General features: G+C 42.8%; 1 protein-coding gene across 4 annotated transcripts in view; it reads left to right on the top strand.

Moving 5' to 3' along the window:
* LOC139384467 (non-muscle caldesmon-like) overlaps positions 1-21,751 on the top strand; it is a 79,946-nt gene that overhangs the window by 31,398 nt on the left and 26,797 nt on the right. Inside the window, exons 3-10 of one of the 4 annotated variants that reach the window (XM_071129245.1) lie at positions 517-673; positions 758-964; positions 1,164-1,294; positions 3,268-3,514; positions 6,562-6,702; positions 10,013-10,054; positions 16,935-16,978; positions 21,287-21,368. In XM_071129245.1, coding sequence (XP_070985346.1) covers positions 517-673; positions 758-964; positions 1,164-1,294; positions 3,268-3,514; positions 6,562-6,702; positions 10,013-10,054; positions 16,935-16,978; positions 21,287-21,368 — 1,051 coding nt within the window. Of the gene's footprint in view, positions 1-516; positions 965-1,163; positions 1,295-2,468; positions 3,043-3,267; positions 3,515-6,561; positions 6,703-10,012; positions 10,055-16,934; positions 16,979-21,286; positions 21,369-21,751 lie in introns of those variants that run through there. The other 3 variants (XM_071129243.1, XM_071129244.1, XM_071129246.1) reach the window with 3 other exon arrangements.

Raw genomic sequence — 21,751 nt, 5'->3', positions numbered from 1 at the left:
TACAACGGTTCTAGGCAACGGGAGTTAGCAGAACTGATATACTTTGAGTTGGGTTTCCTACAATGGTTCTAGGCATTGGGAGTTAGCAGAACTGATATACTTTGAGTAGGGTTTACTACAACGGTTCTAGGCATCGGGAGTTAGCAGAACTGATATACTTTGAGTTGGGTTTCCTACAATGGTTCTAGGCATTGGGAGTTAGCAGAACTAATGACTTTTTACACTGTGTTAATAAACAGTTAGGAATTTAGCCGAATTAGTCTGTTTTGAATTCAGTTGACAATGCATTAGGTTGAAGTGTTGAAGGCTGTAAGTATTGTCTGTCTTTTTCGAGGGTCGACCTGGCCATCTCTCGGCCTGGATAACCCTGTCCTTATAGGTCATTACTCTTGAAGGAAATGTTGAATACAGCACTATATTTCTGTAGTGGCAAGATAGATTTCTGTTAAACAGTTAGAAATGACTGGATCACCTTTAGGTTTGACTTGTTATTAACAATTGTACCTGTCTCTTCAGGTGTGAGAGTGAGCTGAAGGCTAGTGGCTGCCAGTTGGCTCTGGAGGAGGACGAGGGCTTCAGTGACTGGACCCAGAGGTTGGAGAAACGCAGACAGCGCCACCTGGAGGAACAGGAGTCCTCGGAGGACCATCAGCCCCAGCAGCAGCAGAATCAGTCCCAGCAGCATGAACCCCAGCAGCATCACCCCCAGCAGCAGCATCAACCCCAGCAGCATCACCCCCAGCAGCAGCAGAATCAGCCCCAGCAGCATCAACCCCAGCAGCATCACCCCCAGCAGCAGCAGCAGCCCCAGCTGCTCAGGCTAAACAGAGCCTCCCCAATCAGACCCTGCTTGAAGACATGTCCTGGACCTGGGCCCGAGGAGAGGGAGGAGAAGGAGGTAGAGTGGGAACGAAGAGCCAGCAACAAGACACAAGACACTTCAAGAAGAGCAACAGATGACAAGGTAGAGTTACGATTGTGTATATCCCGTGCTGTATCCAATCATCACTCAAGTCACAGTGTCGTCTTTATTCACGGCAAGGCAAAGAGGGGAAAGCTGATGTTTGGGCTGTGATGCCAAACTTGACCGCCAATGACGTTTGATGGCAAAAGTCAAATTGAACTATAAAGTGTTCTTCTGAATGCTCTGTTTTGTTTTTTAGGTCGCGGAGAAGAAGAAATCTGAGCTGAAGATCTCCTACACCTCTAAAGTCATGAGACACGTCAACAGCAACGGGGAAGCAGCTGGGGCGGAAGTGACCTCATACCTAGTTGCAGGGAAACTGTCTCCAAGGTAACACACCTAAAATAGTCTATATGTGTGTCCAAAATGGCGCTCGAATCCTTAAATAGAGCCTCATCTGGCCAAAAGTAGTGCACTATATAGGGATTAGGGTGCCATTTGGCTGGCCTAAAGTAGTGCACTATAACCGGAATAGGGTGCCATTTGGCTGGTCTAAAGTAGTGCACTATAACAGGAATAGGGTGCCAATTGGCTGGCCTAAAGTAGTGCACTATAATGGGAAAGGGGTAACATTTAGCTAGTCTAAAGTAGTGCACTATAACGGGAATAGGGTGCCATTTGTCTGGTCAAAAGTAGTGCACTATCAAGGGAATAGGGTGCAATTTGGCTGGCCTAAAGTAGTGCACAATAACGGGAATAGGGTGCCATTTGGCTGGCCTAAAGTAGTGCACTATAATGGGAATAGGGTTCCATTTAGCTGGTCTAAAGTAGTGCACTATAATGGGAATAGGGTGCCATTTGGTTGGCCTAAAGTAGTGCACTATAACGGGAATAGGGTGCCATTTTGCTGGCCTAAAGTAGTGCACTATAACAGGAATAGGGTGCCATTTGTTTGGTCTAAAGTAGTGCACTATCAAGGGAATTAGGGTGCCATTTTGGACACCGATTCAGACTGGGGCCAGATCTCACTATTGTAATGTCCAAATTCAATTTAAAGAGGAGGAGAACTCAACACAAAGACTGAAGCTGTCTGAGTTTCTTTATTTATAGTTTCCTTGGTTTCAGTCTTATCTTCCTGCTACAGATGGAGGATCTTAATTTGAGCCAGTTTTCTACAGCAGGAAAATAATCCCGCAGCAACAGGAAATGTGAATTATAGGGTGGATTATTATTAATGGACATTTTTGAAGAGGTTGATACATCATTCTTAAGGATAAATCAAGTCTGAAATTGTTAAAGGGAAATTACAAACTTCAGAAGCCTTTTTAAACCTCAAATAAACTAGACGTTTTACATTTCCTGCGTTGCAGGAAAGCTCTCCTGCAACACGGCGATCAAATTAAAATGTATGGGTGATCGCTTGTAGAGAGAGAATCATAACTTCTGTAAAGCATCTATCAGTTCCTACTTCATACTGAACTGAAAAAGAGGCATGACAAGATCAGTGACTCTCATCACTTCCTGTATGGGCTAGCTCAACATCCTTCCTTAATTTAACCAAGCCTTAAGAGTGAGCTACTATCGGGTGTTGAGACACAGCTAGAGACACAGATAGAGATGGCTGAGACACAGATAGTCATGGATGAGACACAGATAGTCTTGGATGAGACACAGGAAGACATGGCTGAGACACAGATAGTCATGACTGAGACACAGATAGTCATGACTGAGACACAGATAGTATTCGATGAGACACAGGAAGACATGGCTGAGACACAGCTAGAGACACAGATAGAGATGGCTGAGACACAGATAGTCAAGACTGAGACACAGATAGTCATGGAGGAGACACAGAAAGAGATGGATGACACCCCGAAAGACATGGTTGAGACACAGATAGTCTTGGACGAGACACCAAAAGACAAGGATGAGACACAGAAAGAGATGGATGAGACACCGAAAGACATGGATGAGACACCGAAAGACATGGATGAGACACAGATAGTCTTGGACGAGACACCAAAAGACATGGATGAGACACAGAAAGAGATAGATGAGACACCGAAAGAGATGGATGAGACACCGAAAGAGATGGATGAGACACGTACTTCTTCCTTGTTTGTCACTGAAGGAGACAGGTAAACATTTCAAAGCAAACTGAGGGAATCTTGTGGATTGATAAGATGAGACCTGTCCAAAGTAGTTCGTAACTACAGCAGTGGAGATATTAGAAGGTGTTACATTTATAATGCAGTTTGATCATAGTGAGAGACGGAGCAGCTTCCTCCAACCTGTCCTCTAACTTTGGACTTTACTTTCATCCTCTCCTCTCCTCTCCTCTCCTCTCCTCTCCTCTCCTCTAGTCGTAGTGGCAGCTTGGGAGGGCAGAGACAGGAGGAGGTGGATGGAGAGGTTCCCGGGGGGCAGCTGGAGACAGAGAAGACACCAGGCCAGGGACAGGGCACCCTGGAACAGCTGAGACAGAGACAGCAGGAGGACCAGGAGGAGATGGAGGAGTTGAACCGCAGGAGAGAGGAGAAACGCAGAGCCAGGGAGGAGGAGGAGCACCAGAGAGAGAAAGAGGAGCAGCACAGACAGGAACAGGAGGAGGTGAGACCTGGGTCCGTTATAATGAATGAACAGGGGGGTCAGATCCTAGACCAGCACTCCTACTCTGAGACTGGTATGTACACTATCTGTGTGTGTGTATATGCATGTCGCTGCATGTTGGTAACACTTCCTATGAACACCCTCTTCATAATGCATTGTTAGCACTTTTCTAACACCTTGTGAGCTCTGACATAATGCGTTATAATGCATTATAATGCACAACATGCACGACAGAGGTCAGTTCAGGCTCATGTACAGTGGGGCAAAAAATTATTTAGTCAGCCACCAATTGTGCAAGTTCTCCCACTTAAAAAGATGAGAGAGGCCTGTAATTTTCATCATAGGCACACTTCAACTATGACAGACAAAATGAGAAAAAAAATCCAGAAAATCACATTGTAGGATTTTTTTTAATTTTTTTAATTTTTTTAAATTTTACCCCTTTTTCTCCCCAATTTCGTAGTATCCAATTGTTGTAGTAGCTACTATCTTGTCTCATCGCTACAACTCCCGTACGGGCTCGGGAGAGACGAAGGTTGAAAGTCATGCGTCCTCCGATACACAACCAACCAAGCCGCTGCTTCTTTAACACAGCGCACATCCAACCCGGAAGCCAGCCGCACCAATGCGCCGGAGGAAACACCGTGCACCTGGCCACCTTGGCTAGCGTACACTGCGCCCAGCCCGCCACAGGAGTCGCTGGTGCGCGATGAGACAAGGACACCCCTACCGACCAAGCCCTCCCTAACCCGGGCGACGCTAGGCCAATTGTGCGTCGCCCCACGGACCTCCCGGTCGCCGCACATTGTATGATTTTTAATGAATTTATTTGCATATTATGGTGGAAAATAAGTATTTGGTCAATAACAAAAGTTTATCTCAATACTTTGTTATATACCCTTTGTTGGCAATGACAGAGGTCAAACATTTTCTGTAAGTCTTCACAAGGTTTTCACACACTGTTGCTGGTATTTTGGCCCATTCCTCCATGCAGATCTCATCTAGAGCAGTGATGTTTTGGGGCTGTTGCTGGGCAACACAGACTTTCAACTCCCTCCAAAGATTTTCTATGGGGTTGAGATCTGGAAGACCACTCCAGGACCTTGAAATGCTTCTTACGAAGCCACTCCTTCATTGCCGGCAGTGTGTTTGGGATCATTGTCATGCTGAAAGACCCAGCCACGTTTCATCTTCAATTCCCTTGCTGATGGAAGGAGGTTTTCACTCAAAATCTCACGATACATGGCCCCATTCATTCTTTCCTTTACACGGATCAGTCGTCCTGGTCCCTTTGCAGAAAAACAGCCCCAAAGCATGATGTTTCCACCCCCGTGCTTCACATAAGGTATGGTGTTCTTTGGATACAACTCAACATCTTTGTCCTCCAAAAACGATGATTTGAGTTTTTACCAAAAAGTTATATTTTGGTTTCATCTGACCATATGACATTCTCTCAATCTTCTTCTGGATCACCCAAATGCTCTCTAGCAAACTTCAGACGGGCCTGGACATGTACTGGCTTAAGCAGGGGGACACGTCTGGCACTGCAGGATTTGAGTCCCTGGCGGCGTAGTGTGTTACTGATGTTAGGCTTTGTTACTTTGGTCCCAGCTCTCTGCAGGTCATTCACTAGGTCCCCCCATGTGGTTCTGGGATTTTTGCTCACCGTTCTTGTGATCATTTTGACCCCACGGGGTGAGATCTTGCGTGGAGCCCCAGATCGAGGGAGATTATCAGTGGTCTTGTATGTCTTCCATTTCCTAATAATTGCTCCCACAGTTGATTTCTTCAAACCAAGCTGCTTACCTATTGCAGATTCAGTCTTCCCAGCCGGGTGCAGGTCTACAATTTTGTTTCTGGTGTCCTTTGACAGCTCTTTGGTCTTGGCCATAGTGGAGTTTGGAGTGTGACTGTTTGAGGTTGTGGTCAGGTGTCTTTTATACTGATAACAAGTTCAAACAGGTGCCATTAATACAGGTAACGAGTGGAGGACAGAGGAGCCTCTTAAGAAGAAGTTACAGGTCTGTGAGAGCCAGAAATCTTGCTTGTTTGTAGGTGACCAAATACTTATTTTCCACCATAATTTGCAAATAAATTCATTAAAAATCCTACAATGTGATTTTCTGGATTTTTTTCTTCTCTCTTTGTCTGTCATAGTTGAAGTGTACCTATGATGAAAATTACAGGCCTCTCTCATCTTTTTAAGTGGGAGAACCTGCACAATTGGTGGCTGACTAAGTACTTGTTTACCCCACTGTATGTGTATGTGTGTTGTTCTGATGTAATTTCTCCGTCTACAGGAGGAGAGGAAGAGGGGTGTGTTCTAATGTAGTTTCTCTGTCTACAGGAGGAGAGGAAGAGGGGTGTGTTGTTCTAATGTAATTTCTCTGTCTGCAGGAGGAGAGGAAGAGGGGTGTGTTTTTCTGATGTAGTTTCTCTGTCTACAGGAGGAGAGGAAGAGGGGTGTGTTGTTCTGATGTAGTTTCTCTGTCTACAGGAGGAGAAGAAGAGGGGTGTGTTGTTCTGATGTAGTTTCTCTGTCTACAGGAGGAGAGGAAGAGGGGTGTGTTGTTCTGATGTAGTTTCTCTGTCTACAGGAGGAGAGGAAGAGGGGTGTGTTGTTCTGATGTAGTTTCTCTGTCTGCAGGAGGAGAGGAAGAGGGGTGTGTTGTTCTGATGTAGTTTCTCTGTCTACAGGAGGAGAGGAAGAGGGGTGTGTTGTTCTGATGTAGTTTCTCTGTCTACAGGAGGAGAGGAAGAGGGGTGTGTTGTTCTGATGTAGTTTCTCTGTCTACAGGAGGAGAAGAAGAGGGGTGTGTTGTTCTAATGTAATTTCTCCGTCTGCAGGAGGAGAGGAAGAGGGGTGTGTTGTTCTAATGTAATTTCTCTGTCTGCAGGAGGAGAGGAAGAGGGGTGTGTTGTTCTAATGTAATTTCTCTGTCTGCAGGAGGAGAGGAAGAGGGGTGTGTTGTTCTAATGTAATTTCTCTGTCTACAGGAGGAGAAGAAGAGGGGTGTGTTGTTCTAATGTAATTTCTCCGTCTGCAGGAGGAGAGGAAGAGGGTGAAAGACGGGATAGAGAGTAGGAGGATGGCGGCTTCAGAGAGAAGGATGAAGAACCTCAGTATTTCCAGCATTGAGGGAGACGAGTCCTTCAGCCCCTTCAGTCCCATGAGCCCCACCTTCAAGGTACTACTGATGTCCCGGTATCTATCTATCAATCTATCAATCAATCAAATCAATCACATAACTTCAAGGTACTACTGATGTCCCGGTATCTATCTATCAATCTATCAATCAATCAAATCAATCACATAACTTCAAGGTACTACTGATGTTCCGGTATCTATCTATCAATCTATCAATCAATCAAATCAATCACATAACTTCAAGGTACTACTGATGTCCCGGTATCTATCAATCAATCAATCAATCAATCACATAACTTCAAGGTACTACTGATGTCCCGGTATCTATCTATCAATCTATCAATCAAATCAATCACATAACTTCAAGGTACTACTGATGTCCCGGTATCTATCTATCAATCTATCAATCAATCAAATCAATCACATAACTTCAAGGTACTACTGATGTCCCGGTATCTATCAATCAATCAATCAATCAATCACATAACTTCAAGGTACTACTGATGTCCCGGTATCTATCTATCAATCTATCAATCAATCAATCAATCACATAACTTCAAGGTACTACTGATGTCCCGGTATCTATCTATCTATCTATCTATCTATCAATCTATCAATCAATCAAATCAATCACATAACTTCAAGATACTTCTGATGTCCCGGTATCAATCAATCAATCACATAACTTCAAGGTACTACTGATGTCCCGGTATCAATCAATCAATCAATCACATAACTTCAAGATACTTCTGATGTCCCATATAATTTACCACCATACACATCACCTTGTCATTCCCCTATCACCTAACCACATGCCCACAGTTGTAGAGAAAATGATTTTTATTAGAACCAAAAAGGTTTCAATGGATTTCTTCATATACAGGATGTAGCCCCTGAAAACCTTCATAGGATGTATTTCACAGCATATTTGTCCCCTTTCTGTTCACTCTGCCATGCCGACTCACACAGTGTTACACAGTGCTTGATGTAGCATGTCTGCCACTGTGTTCTGTTCCCATGCTTCATGCCGTCCTACCAGAAACTCCTCCTTCTGTTTTACCCAGTAAGTTGTCGACTGTCTGTAAGTGCAGTGTGTGGATGGATATAACTGTGTTGGCTCTGTGATGTGAAGTGAGAGTCCTGTATGGTCTGTGGTGGTATGACAGGTAACATGAGTCTCTACTTAGAGTCTGATGTCAGTATGACTATTCACACTGGCTTCCTTTGGGTTCCGTTTCTTGACTTGGTTCATTTGTTTTCAGAAAATGTTTTCAACTCTCCTTCTCAGACAAAATGAACCGTGACAGATTTGAAAACAAACCTTCTAGTCTGAAGAATTTTTTTTTTTACTAACTACTAAATGTAAAATACTTTCAAAATCAACTCTTTGATGAGCAAAACAGTTTGTTTTCTCAATCTTATCGTAGAAACACAAAATACAATGTTCACTACAGGATCACTTCTCTACATTTTTCTTCTCTCACTTGGTGTCATCACACCCCCACACCGCCTCTCCACCTCTTGCATGTCATGTTGACACATCATCCTATATTTCTTCACCTTGATGTTTTTTGTGTGTTTTTCACGCTTCCTGTGTTGAAAGCATTTAGAGAGTTTTAGGCTGTGTTCTAACGTCCATTCTAGTCTACCTCTTAGAATCCCCGCCCCCAATACTCTGCTTTATTCTAAGAACTATGTTACTATGGATACTGGAACAGAGCCTTTGTGTACCTTCCAAATGGAACCCTATTCCCTTTATAGTACACTACCGTTGACCAGGACCCATAGGGTGCCAAGAATAGGGTTCCATTGGGGACACAGATGTTGTGTTGTGCTCTGTGTGTAGCTGCATGTGGTCAGCTTTCCTTAAACACTCCAACACTTCACGGACCGGCATGGGTTAATTCATGTCTTCATGGGTAAATTCATGTCTTCATGGGTTAATTCATGTCTTCATGGGTTAATTCATGTCTTTATGGGTTAATTCATGTCTTCGTGGGTAAATTCATGTCTTCATGGGTAAATTCATGTCTTCATGGGTTAATTCATGTCTTCGTGGGTTAATTCATGTCTTCATGGGTAAATTCATGTCTTCATGGGTTAATTCATGTCTTCATGGGTTAATTAATGTCTTCATGGGTAAATTCATGACTTCGTGGGTTAATTCATGTCTTCGTGGGTTAATTCATGTCTTCGTGGGTTAATTCATGTCTTCGTGGGTTAATTCATGTCTTTGTGGGTTAATTCATGTCTTCATGGGTAAATTCATGTCTTCATGGGTAAATTCATGTCTTCGTGGGTAAAATCATGTCTTCATGGGTTAATTCATGTCTTCATGGGTTAATTCATGTCTTCATGGGTAAATTCATGTCTTCATGGGTAAATTCATGTCTTCATTGGTAAATTCATGTCTTCATGGGTACATTCATGTCTTCATGGGTAAATTCATGTCTTCATGGGTTAATTCATGTCTTCATGGGTAAATTAATGTCTTTGTGGGTTAATTCATGTCTTCATGAGTTAATTCATGTCTTCATGGGTTAATTCATGTCTTCATGGTTTAATTCATGTCTTCATGGGTTAATTCATGTCTTCATGGGTTAATTCATGTCTTCAAGGGTTAATAAAACATATATGGGTTAATTCATGTTTTTATGGGAAAGCACCCGACTTTCTTTTTTGGCTCACAGCTAAATAGGATGTAACACACGTTTGCATTGCTCAATAGCAACCTCGCTAATGTGCCAACTGTTGAGTCATAACCAATGAAGTGACTCACTCAATCCAATGTTTTCTGTGCTTCTGTTAAACCAGTAAAACACTAGTAATACTTCTATTACAAGTAGGAGTGGAGCTGCGGTCTAAAACACTGCATCTCAGTGCTTGATGTGTCACTACAGACACCCTGGTTTGATTCCAGGCTGCATCACAACCGGCCGTGATTGGGAGTCCCACAGGGCGGCGCACAATTGACCAAGCGTCGACCAGGTTTGGGTTTGGCCGGTGTAGGCCGTCACTGTAAATAAGAATGTATTCTTAACTGACTTGCCTCGTTTAATAAAGGTTCAATGAAAAAAAATGTACAAACAAATATATTTTCCTCTAAAATCAATCGGACAAAACACAAAGATTATTAGCCAACTATTAGGAAAAATAAACCTTTTCGACCGTGGAAAAGTGTTCCTCTCACTGTACGTATCTTTCAGATTAATGACCTTATATATTATCGTGTTTCTTGGCACGCCGTTAGCAGTGTAAAAGTCATCTGAAAAGAAACTGTCTGCAGCAGTGGCGTTGGCTTGTGTCTTTCCTGTCATCAATGTGCTTCCCTGTGATGTGTGTCCTTCCAGAATGACACCGAGGAGAGGATGACGTCTGAGAATACCTGCACGGTGAGTTTCCCCTTGGAGACCCAGGGTTCCAGAGGACAAACGTATTTCAGAACATTTAATCCAAATCAAACTATTCTGTTGTTGTTTTAGATTCTGTCCCCCCCGTGTTAGATTCTGTCCCCCCCCTGTTAGATTCTGTTCCCCCCGTGTTAGATTCTGTTCCCCCCGTGTTAGATTCTGTTCCCCCCGTGTTAGATTCTGTTCCCCCCGTGTTAGATTCTGTCCCCCCCTGTGTTAGATTCTGTCCCCCCCTGTGTTAGATTCTGTCCCCCTCCCCCGTGTTAGATTCTGACCCCCCCCGCGTTAGATTCTGACCCCCCCCGTGTTAGATTCTGTCCCCCCCGTGTTAGATTCTGTTCCCCCCGTGTTAGATTCCCTCCCCCCCGTGTTAGATTCTGTCCCCCCCGTGTTAGATTCTGCCCCCCTGTTAGATTCTGTTCCCCCCCCTGTTAGATTCTGTTTCCCCCCCTGTTAGAGTCTGTCCCCCCCCTGTTAGATTCTGGTCCCCCCCTTGTTAGATTCTGTTCACTCCCCCCTGTTAGATTCTGCCCCTCCCTGTTAGATTCTGTTTCCCCCCCTGTTAGATTCTGTTTCCCCCCCGTGTTAGATTCTGTCCCCCCCGTGTTAGATTCTGTCCCCCCCGTGTTAGATTCTGTTCCCCCCCGTGTTAGATTCTGTCCCCCCCGTGTTAGATTCTGTCCCCCCCGTGTTAGATTCTTTCCCCCCCTGTTAGATTCTGTCCCCCACTGTTAGATTCTGTTCCCCCCCGTGTTAGATTGATCCCCCCCTTGTTAGATTCTGTCCCCCCCTTGTTAGATTCTGTCGTCCCCCGTGTTCGATTCTGTCGTCCCCCCGTGTTAGATTCTGTCCCCCCCGTGTTAGATTCTGTTGTCCCCCCGGGTTAGATTCTATCCCCCCGTGTTAGATTCTGTCGTCCCCCCGTGTTAGATTCTGTCCCCCCCGTGTTAGATTCTGTTGTCCCCCGGGTTAGATTCTATCCCCCCGTGTTAGATTCTGTCGTCCCCCCGTGTTAGATTCTGTCCCCCCCGTGTTAGATTCTGTTGTCCCCCCGGGTTAGATTCTATCCCCCCCGTGTTAGATTGAGTCCCCCCCTGTTAGATTCTGTTCCCTGTTTGCTTTTATAACTAAAACGAAAGGAAATATTTCTAATAAATGTCAAGGAATCACCAGCATGATATTTGTTGTTGTATACGATGCATTACAACAGAGATCCGGTTCGATTTTTACTTCAAATGTAATACAAGAGTGAATCTGAATCTGAAGAGGGGAAACATAATATAACAGAACACAGAATGATTCTGTTCTGGAACGTTGACCCCATGCAGGGGTCATTCCAGGTTAAAGGTCACCACGGGGTTAACTGTGACACAAAGGTTTCCCTTCTGTTGTGTTCCGTGTGATCGTAACGTGACACCACTTGTCAGCTGTCTGTCTTTTTTTTTTTATGTCATTCTGCGCTTCATACAAACTCAGCTCTTGTTTCTAGCCTGGTCCCAGATCTGTTGGTGCTGTCTTGCCAAATATAGACATTGTCATGCATCAATGAGCATGTGAGTTGGCAAGACAACCCAAACAGATCCGCGACCAAGCGTTCCTGTTTCACCTTCCCTCCAAAGACCTTCTGAGCCATTGTTGCTACATCATCAACAGGAAGGTGTCCTTATTGTGAGCCATGCTGATGGATAATAATATATTGACAACTTCAAGGGGGAGAATGTTCCTGTCAACTTACTGTGTGGCCCCTACATACACCTTTATCAGGTCATGACAGTATTATACATCTTTACCAGGTCATGACAGTATTATATACCTATAACAGGTCATGACAGTATTATACACCTTTACCAGGTCATGACAGTATTATACACCTTTACCAGGTCATGACAGTATTATACACCTTTAACAGGTCATGACAGTATTATACACCTTTATCAGGTCATGACAGTATTATACACCTATAACAGGTCATGACAGTATTATACACCTTTACCAGGTCATGACAGTATTATACACCTTTACCAGGTCATGACAGTATTATACACCTTTATCAAGTCATGACAGTATTATACACCTTTAACAGGTCATGACAGTACCTTTACCAGGTCATGACAGTATTATACACCTTTAACAGGTCATGACAGTATTATACACCTTTAACAGGTCATGACAGTATTATACACCTTTACCAGGTCATGACAGTATTATACATCTTTACCAGGTCATGACAGTATTATATACCTATAACAGGTCATGACAGTATTATACACCTTTACCAGGTCATGACAGTATTATACACCTTTACCAGGTCATGACAGTATTATACACCTTTAACAGGTCATGACAGTATTATACACCTTTATCAAGTCATGACAGTATTATACACCTTTAACAGGTCATGACAGTACCTTTACCAGGTCATGACAGAATTATACACCTTTAACAGGTCATGACAGTATTATACACCTTTAACAGGTCATGACAGTATTATACACCTTTATCAAGTCATGACAGTATTATACACCTTTATCAAGTCATGACAGTATTATACACCTATAACAGGTCATGACAGTACTATACACCTATACCAGGTCATGACAGTACTATACACCTATACCAGGTCATGACAGTACTATACACCTATAACAGGTCATGACAGTACCTTTATCAGGTCATGACAGTATTATACACCTTTACCAGGTCATGACAGTATTATACACCTTTATCAGGTCATGACAGTACCATACACCTTTATCAGGTCATGACAGTACTATACACCTATAACAGGTCATGCCAGTACCTTTATCAGGTCATGACAGTATTATACACCTTTACCAGGTCATGACAGTATTATACACCTTTATCAGGTCATGACAGTACCATACACCTTTATCAGGTCATGACAGTACCATACACCTTTATCAGGTCATGACAGTACTATACACCTATACCAGGTCATGACAGTACTATACACCTATAACAGGTCATGACAGTACCTTTATCAGGTCATGACAGTATTATACACATTTACCAGGTCTTGACAGTACCTTTACCAGGTCATGACAGTACCTTTAACAGGTCATGACAGTACTATACACCTTTACCAGGTCATGACAGTATTATACACCTTTATCAGGTCATGACAGTACCATACACCTTTATCAGGTCATGACAGTACCATACACCTTTATCAGGTCATGACAGTACCATACACCTTTATCAGGTCATGACAGTACCATACACCTTTATCAGGTCATGACAGTACTATACACCTTTACCAGGTCATGACAGTACCTTTATCAGGTCATGACAGTACCATACACCTTTATCAGGTCATGACAGTACCATACACCTTTATCAGGTCATGACAGTACCATACACCTTTACCAGGTCATGACAGTATTATACACCTTTACCAGGTCATGACAGTACCTTTACCAGGTCATGACAGTATTATACACCTTTATCAGGTCATGACAGCACCTTTATCAGGTCATGACAGTACCTTTATCAGGTCATGACTGTACCTTTATCAGGTCATGACAGTATTATACACCTTTATCAGGTCATGACTGTACCTTTATCAGGTCATGACAGTACCATACACCTTTATCAGGTCATGACAGTACTATACACCTTTACCAGGTCATGACAGTACCTTTACCAGGTCATGACAGTATTATACACCTTTACCAGGTCATGACAGTATTATACACCTTTACCAGGTCATGACAGTACTATACACCTTTACCAGGTCATGACAGTATTATACATCTTTACCAGGTCATGACAGTATTATATACCTATAACAGGTCATGACAGTATTATACACCTTTACCAGGTCATGACAGTATTATACACCTTTACCAGGTCATGACAGTATTATACACCTTTAACAGGTCATGACAGTATTATACACCTTTATCAAGTCATGACAGTATTATACACCTTTAACAGGTCATGACAGTACCTTTACCAGGTCATGACAGAATTATACACCTTTAACAGGTCATGACAGTATTATACACCTTTAACAGGTCATGACAGTATTATACACCTTTATCAAGTCATGACAGTATTATACACCTTTATCAAGTCATGACAGTATTATACACCTATAACAGGTCATGACAGTACTATACACCTATACCAGGTCATGACAGTACTATACACCTATACCAGGTCATGACAGTACTATACACCTATAACAGGTCATGACAGTACCTTTATCAGGTCATGACAGTATTATACACCTTTACCAGGTCATGACAGTATTATACACCTTTATCAGGTCATGACAGTACCATACACCTTTATCAGGTCATGACAGTACTATACACCTATAACAGGTCATGCCAGTACCTTTATCAGGTCATGACAGTATTATACACCTTTACCAGGTCATGACAGTATTATACACCTTTATCAGGTCATGACAGTACCATACACCTTTATCAGGTCATGACAGTACCATACACCTTTATCAGGTCATGACAGTACTATACACCTATACCAGGTCATGACAGTACTATACACCTATAACAGGTCATGACAGTACCTTTATCAGGTCATGACAGTATTATACACATTTACCAGGTCTTGACAGTACCTTTACCAGGTCATGACAGTACCTTTAACAGGTCATGACAGTACTATACACCTTTACCAGGTCATGACAGTATTATACACCTTTATCAGGTCATGACAGTACCATACACCTTTATCAGGTCATGACAGTACCATACACCTTTATCAGGTCATGACAGTACCATACACCTTTATCAGGTCATGACAGTACCATACACCTTTATCAGGTCATGACAGTACTATACACCTTTACCAGGTCATGACAGTACCTTTATCAGGTCATGACAGTACCATACACCTTTATCAGGTCATGACAGTACCATACACCTTTATCAGGTCATGACAGTACCATACACCTTTACCAGGTCATGACAGTATTATACACCTTTACCAGGTCATGACAGTACCTTTACCAGGTCATGACAGTATTATACACCTTTATCAGGTCATGACAGCACCTTTATCAGGTCATGACAGTACCTTTATCAGGTCATGACTGTACCTTTATCAGGTCATGACAGTATTATACACCTTTATCAGGTCATGACTGTACCTTTATCAGGTCATGACAGTACCATACACCTTTATCAGGTCATGACAGTACTATACACCTTTACCAGGTCATGACAGTACCTTTACCAGGTCATGACAGTATTATACACCTTTACCAGGTCATGACAGTATTATACACCTTTACCAGGTCATGACAGTACTATACACCTTTATCAGGTCATGACAGTATTATACACCTTTACCAGGTCATGACAGTATTATACACCTTTACCAGGTCATGACAGTACCTTTATCAGGTCATGACAGTACCATACACCTTTATCAGGTCATGACAGTATTATACACCTTTACCAGGTCATGACAGTACTATACACCTTTATCAGGTCATGACAGTATTATACACCTTTACCAGGTCATGACAGTACATTTATCAGGTCATGACAGTACCTTTACCAGGTCATGACAGTATTATACACCTTTATCAGGTCATGACAGTATTATACACCTTTATCAGGTCATGACAGTACCATACACCTTTATCAGGTCATGACAGTACCTTTACCAGGTCATGACAGTATTATACACCTTTATCAGGTCATGACAGTATTATACACCTTTACCAGGTCATGACAGTACCTTTATCAGGTCATGACAGTACCATACACCTTTACCAGGTCATGACAGTACCTTTATCAGGTCATGACAGTACCTTTACCAGGTCATGACAGTATTATACACCTTTATCTGGTCATGACAGTATTATACACCTTTACCAGGTCATGACAGTATTATACACCTTTACCAGGTCATGACAGTATTATACACCTTTACCAGGTCATGACAGTATTATACACCTTTATCAGGTCATGACAGTATTATACACCTTTATCAGGTCATGACAGTATTATACACCTTTACCAGGTCATGACAGTATTATACACCTTTATCAGGTCATGACAGTATTATACACCTTTAACAGGTCATGACAGTACCTTTAACAGGTCATGACAGTACTATACACCTTTATCAGGTCATGACAGTATTATACACCTTTATCAGGTCATGACAGTATAAACCACAAATGCTTAAACGAGAAGGAATTCTTTGGATGGGTAGGAATACTCTGTATTGATAATGTAAGGTTACCGTAGATTGATAATGTAGGGCTACTGTAGATTGATATTGTAGGGCTACTGTAGATTGATAATGTAGGGCTACTGCAGATTGATAATGTAGGGTTACTGTAGATCGATAATGTAGGGCTACTGTTGATAAATAACGTAGGGCTACTGTAGATTGATAATGTAGGGCTACTGTAGATTGATAATGTAAGGTTACTGTAGATCGATAATGTAGGGCTACTGTTGATAAATAACGTAGGGCTACTGTAGATTGATAATGTAGGGCTACTGTAGATTGATAAGGTAGGGCTACTGTAGATTGATAATGTAAGGTTACTGTAGATCGATAATGTAGGGCTACTGTTGATAAATAATGTAGGGCTACTGTAGATGGATCATGTAAGGTTACCGTAGGTTGATAATGTAGGGCTACTGTAGATCGATAATGTAAGCTACGGTTGATAAATAACGTAGGGCTACTCTAGTTTGATAATGTAGGGCTACTGTAGATTGATAATGTAGGGCTACTGTAGAGAAATAATGTAGAGCTACTGTAGATTGAAGTTGTTAGCTGTTATTCTAGGTAGCTTCAAATATATTATCTCCCAATACAAACCCGGTGTCCTTGTTCCCTTCCTCAGATCAACGAGAGGACTGAGTCTCTGAACCGCTCTCTGCAGAAAAGGTGAGTGAAAATATCTGAGGTGAAATAATTAAGTACTTGCAATGGCGGGAAAAAAAACAGATAGCGAAGTAGAGAAGCAGGGATTTTGCAGGCGCTCTCTCTCTCTCTTTCTCTCTCTCTCTCTCTCTCTCTCTCTCTCGCTCTCTCTCTCTCTCTCTCTCTCTCTGTCTCTCTCCTCTCTCAGTCTCTCTCTCTCTCTGTCTCTCTCTCTCTGTCTCTTTCTCTCTCTCTCTCTCTCTCTCTGTCTCTCTCTCTGTCTCTCTCTCTCTCTCTCTCTCTCTCTCTCTGTCTCTCTCTCTCTCTCTCTCTCTCTCTGTCTCTGTCTCTGTCTCTCTCTCTCTGTCTCTCTCTCTCTCTCTCTCTCTCTCTCTCTCTCTCTCTCTCTCTCTCTTTGTCAGTGATGATTTATGTGTACTAAGTCAAACCAGATGTGTTTTCTTTGGTGGCTGTTGGTAAGATAGATGGGCGATATGCTTACAGAGGAGCCTCGCGCTGAGATAGATTAGTTATCTGATCCTATAGCAGCCGTGTGGTGGAATACATTAGACATCTGATCCTATAGCAGCCGTGTGGTTAGATAGATACACTAACACTCGTATTGCCGGTGCAACAGACAGAGAATGGTGAGAGAGAGGGGAATTAGCTAGGAGTCTAAGGGCCTTAAGACAGAGAATGGTGAAAGAGAGGGGAATTAGCTAGGAGTCTAAGGGCCTTAAGACAGAGACTGGTGAGAGAGAGAGGAATTAGCTAGGAGTCTGAGGGCCTTACGACAGAGAATGGTGAGGGAGAGAGGAATTAGCTAGGAGTCTGAGGGCCTTAAGACAGAGAATGGTGAGGGAGAGAGGAATTAGCTAGGAGTCTGAGGGCCTTAAGACAGAGAATGTTGAGGGATAGCATTAACTAGGAGTCTGAGGGCCTTAAGACAGAGAATGGTGAGGGAGAAAGGAATTAGCTAGGAGTCTGAGGGCCTTAAGACAGAGAATGTTGAGGGATAGCATTAACTAGGAGTCTGAGGGCCTTAAGAGATGAAGTCATCAGGTGAGCCGGTGTTTTATTGCCTCTCTGTTTCCCATCTGTCAGAGGACACACACACACACACACATACATAAACATGCACGCAGGCACACACACTCACGCACACACACACTTGTAAGAGGAAACATTGCGTGAGGATAATAGCCCCTTTCATAAAATGTGAACATGATGGAACTCATCATCAGAGAGTCAATGACATCATCGTAACTAATGGTAACCCAAACACCCTCGACACAAAGCATCTGTCTGCGTTGGTGGAAGTCACTGCTAATAATGTTTAAAGTTTTCCGGTGTCACATTTATCTGGCCAAAATCAAAGGGACAGGAAGTTATTATATTAAAGCAGATGGAAGACATCACTGTTTAGAGGATCTCTGATATAGTCTATAGATATTATATTAAAGCAGATGGAAGAGATCACTGTTTAGAGGATCTCTGATATAGTCTATAGATATTGTATTAAAGCAGATGGAAGACATCACTGTTTAGAGGATCTCTGATATAGTCTATAGATATTATATTAAAGCAGATGGAAGACATCACTGTTTAGAGGATCTCTGATATAGTCTATAGATATTATATGAAAGCAGATGGAAGAGATCATTGTTTAGAGGATCTCTGATATAGTCTATAGATATTATATTAGAGCAGATCACTGTTTAGAAGATCTCTGATATAGTCTATAGATATTATATGAAAGCAGATGGAAGAGATCATTGTTTAGAGGATCTCTGATATAGTCTATAGATATTATATTAAAGCAGATCACTGTTTAGAGGATCTCTGATATAGTCTATAGATATTATATTAAAGCAGATCACTGTTTAGAGGATCTCTGATATAGTCTATAGATATTATATTAGAGCAGGTGGAAGACATCACTGTTTAGAAGATCTCTGATATAGTCTATAGATATTATATGAAAGCAGATGGAAGAGATCACTGTTTAGAGGATAGTCTGTGTTGATATGTGGTCTAGTCTGTTAGACATCCTAAGAGACTAGAGGCGTCCTGCTCCTCTGGCTGGGCAGTGAGCTCCTGGTGAGACTAGAGACGTCCTGCTCCTCTGGCTGGGCAGTGAGCTCCTGGTGAGACTAGAGACGTCCTGCTCCTCTGGCTGGGCAGTGAGCTCCTGGTGAGACTAGAGACGTCCTGCTTTTCTGGCTGGGCAGTGAGCTCCTGGTGAGACTAGAGACGTCCTGCTTTTCTGGCTGGGCAGTGAGCTCCTGGTCAGATGTCCTGCTCCTCTGGCTGGGCAGTGAGCTCCTGGTGAGACTAAAGATGTCCTGCTCCTCTGGCTGGGCAGTGAGCTCCTGATGAGACTAGAGACATCCTGCTCCTTGGGTTGGGCAGTGAGCTACTGGTGAGACTAGAGACGTCCTGCTTTTCTGGCTGGGCAGTGAGCTCCTGGTGAGACTAAAGATGTCCTGCTCCTCTGGCTGGGCAGTGAGCTCCTGTTGAGACTAGAGACGTCCTGCTCCTCTGGCTGGGCAGTGAGCTCCTGTGCTATAGCAAATGTAAATGGAGCTGGTTGGGTTAAACCACACTTGCCTGAAGCAAGAGTAATGCTTGTGGCACGCAGGGGGCCTGGGGTCTGACAAGTGTTGAAACGGTTTCAGGTTGACTTGAAAGAAGAGCATAGCGAGTATAAGTCTACTATCACTTTATTTAGACTTTGACCCACAGGAATCCTTCACTATACCCAAAATAGCCACCAAAGGAGTGTGGATTCATTAGATGTCTTGAGAATGTGCTATACCTTTACTTAGCAATGAAATATACCACCCTAACCCTACCTCAGAGTACTATCAACCCTAACCCTACCTCAGAGTACTATCAACCCTAACCCTAACCCTACCTCAGAGTACTATCAACCCTAACCCTACCTCAGAGTACTATCAACCCTAACCCTACCTCAGAGTACTATCAACCCTAACCCTAACCCTACCTCAGAGTACTATCAACCCTAACCCTACCTCAGAGTACTATCAACCCTAACCCTACCTCAGAGAACCCTAACCCTAACCCTACCTCAGAGTACTATCAACCCTAACCCTACCTCAGAGTACTATCAACCCTAACCCTACCTCAGAGTACTATCAACCCTAACCCTACCTCAGAGTACTATCAACCCTAACCCTACCTCAGAGGACTATCAACCCTAACCCTACCTCAGATTACTATCAACCCTAACCCTACCTCAGAGTACTATCATCCCTAACCCTACTTCAGAGTACTATCAACCCTAACCCTACCTCAGAGTACTATCAACCCTAACCCTAGCCCTACCTCAGAGTACTATCAACCCTAACCCTAACCCTACCTCAGAGTACTATCAACCCTAACCCTAACCCTACCTCAGAGTACTATCAACCCTAACCCTAACCCTACCTCAGAGTACTATCAACCCTAACCCTACCTCAGAGTACTATCAACCCTGACCTCTACCTCAGAGTACTATCAACCCTAACCCTAACCCTACCTCAGAGTACTATCAACCCTGACCTCTACCTCAGAGTACTATCAACCCTAACCCTAACCCTACTTCAGAGTACTATCAACCCTAACCCTACCTCAGAGTACTATCAACCCTAACCCTACCTCAGAGTACTATCAACCCTAACCCTACCTCAGAGTACTATCAACCCTAACCCTAACCCTACTTCAGAGTACTATCAACCCTAACCCTACCTCAGAGTACTATCAACCCTAACCCTACCTCAGAGTACTATCAACCCTAACCCTAACCCTACCTCAGAGTACTATCAACCCTAACCCTACCTCAGAGTACTATCAACCCTAACCCTAACCCTACTTCAGAGTACTATCAACCCTAACCCTACCTCAGAGTACTATCAACCCTAACCCTACTTCAGAGTACTATCAACCCTAACCCTACCTCAGAGTACTATCAACCCTAACCCTACCTCAGAGTACTATCAACCCTAACCCTAACCCTACCTCAGAGTACTATCAACCCTAACCCTACCTCAGAGTACTATCAACCCTAACCCTACCTCAGAGTACTATCAACCCTAACCCTAACCCTACTTCAGAGTACTATCAACCCTAACCCTACCTCAGAGTACTATCAACCCTAACCCTACTTCAGAGTACTATCAACCCTAACCCTACCTCAGAGTACTATCAACCCTAACCCTACCTCAGAGTACTATCAACCCTAACCCTACCTCAGAGTACTATCAACCCTAACCCTACCTCAGAGTACTATGAAAGAATGATGTTCATGGAATATGTCTTGTTTTAAAACAGTAACAGCATCAAGAAGACCCAGCCTCCCATCCCCATCTCCAAGATCGACAACAGGCTGGAACAGTACACTCATGCCATAGAGGTATACTATGCTGTACTTTACAATACTGTACTATACCTTACCATGCTTTTCAATACTATACTATACCTTACCATGCTTTTCAATACTATACTATACCTTACTATACTTTACAAAACTGTACTATGCTTTAATATACTATACTGTACTGTGCTATACCTTACTATACTGTACTATACTTTAATGTACTTTACTATACATTACTATACTTTAGTATGCTTTATGTGTTTTATTGTAATATACTATAAAGCGAGACTATACTGCACTATACTATACTATGATGTGCTATGGTATACTATACTCTATTCTACCGTACTATACTATACTATAATATGATATACTATAATCTACTCTACTGTACCATACCATACGATACTGTACCGTGC

Source organism: Oncorhynchus clarkii, chromosome 26 (assembly GCF_045791955.1).
Source record: "Oncorhynchus clarkii lewisi isolate Uvic-CL-2024 chromosome 26, UVic_Ocla_1.0, whole genome shotgun sequence".
Lineage (NCBI taxonomy): Eukaryota > Metazoa > Chordata > Actinopteri > Salmoniformes > Salmonidae > Oncorhynchus > Oncorhynchus clarkii.
Note: the sequence above shows the minus strand (reverse complement) of the source record. Positions and strands in the feature narration are given on the sequence as shown.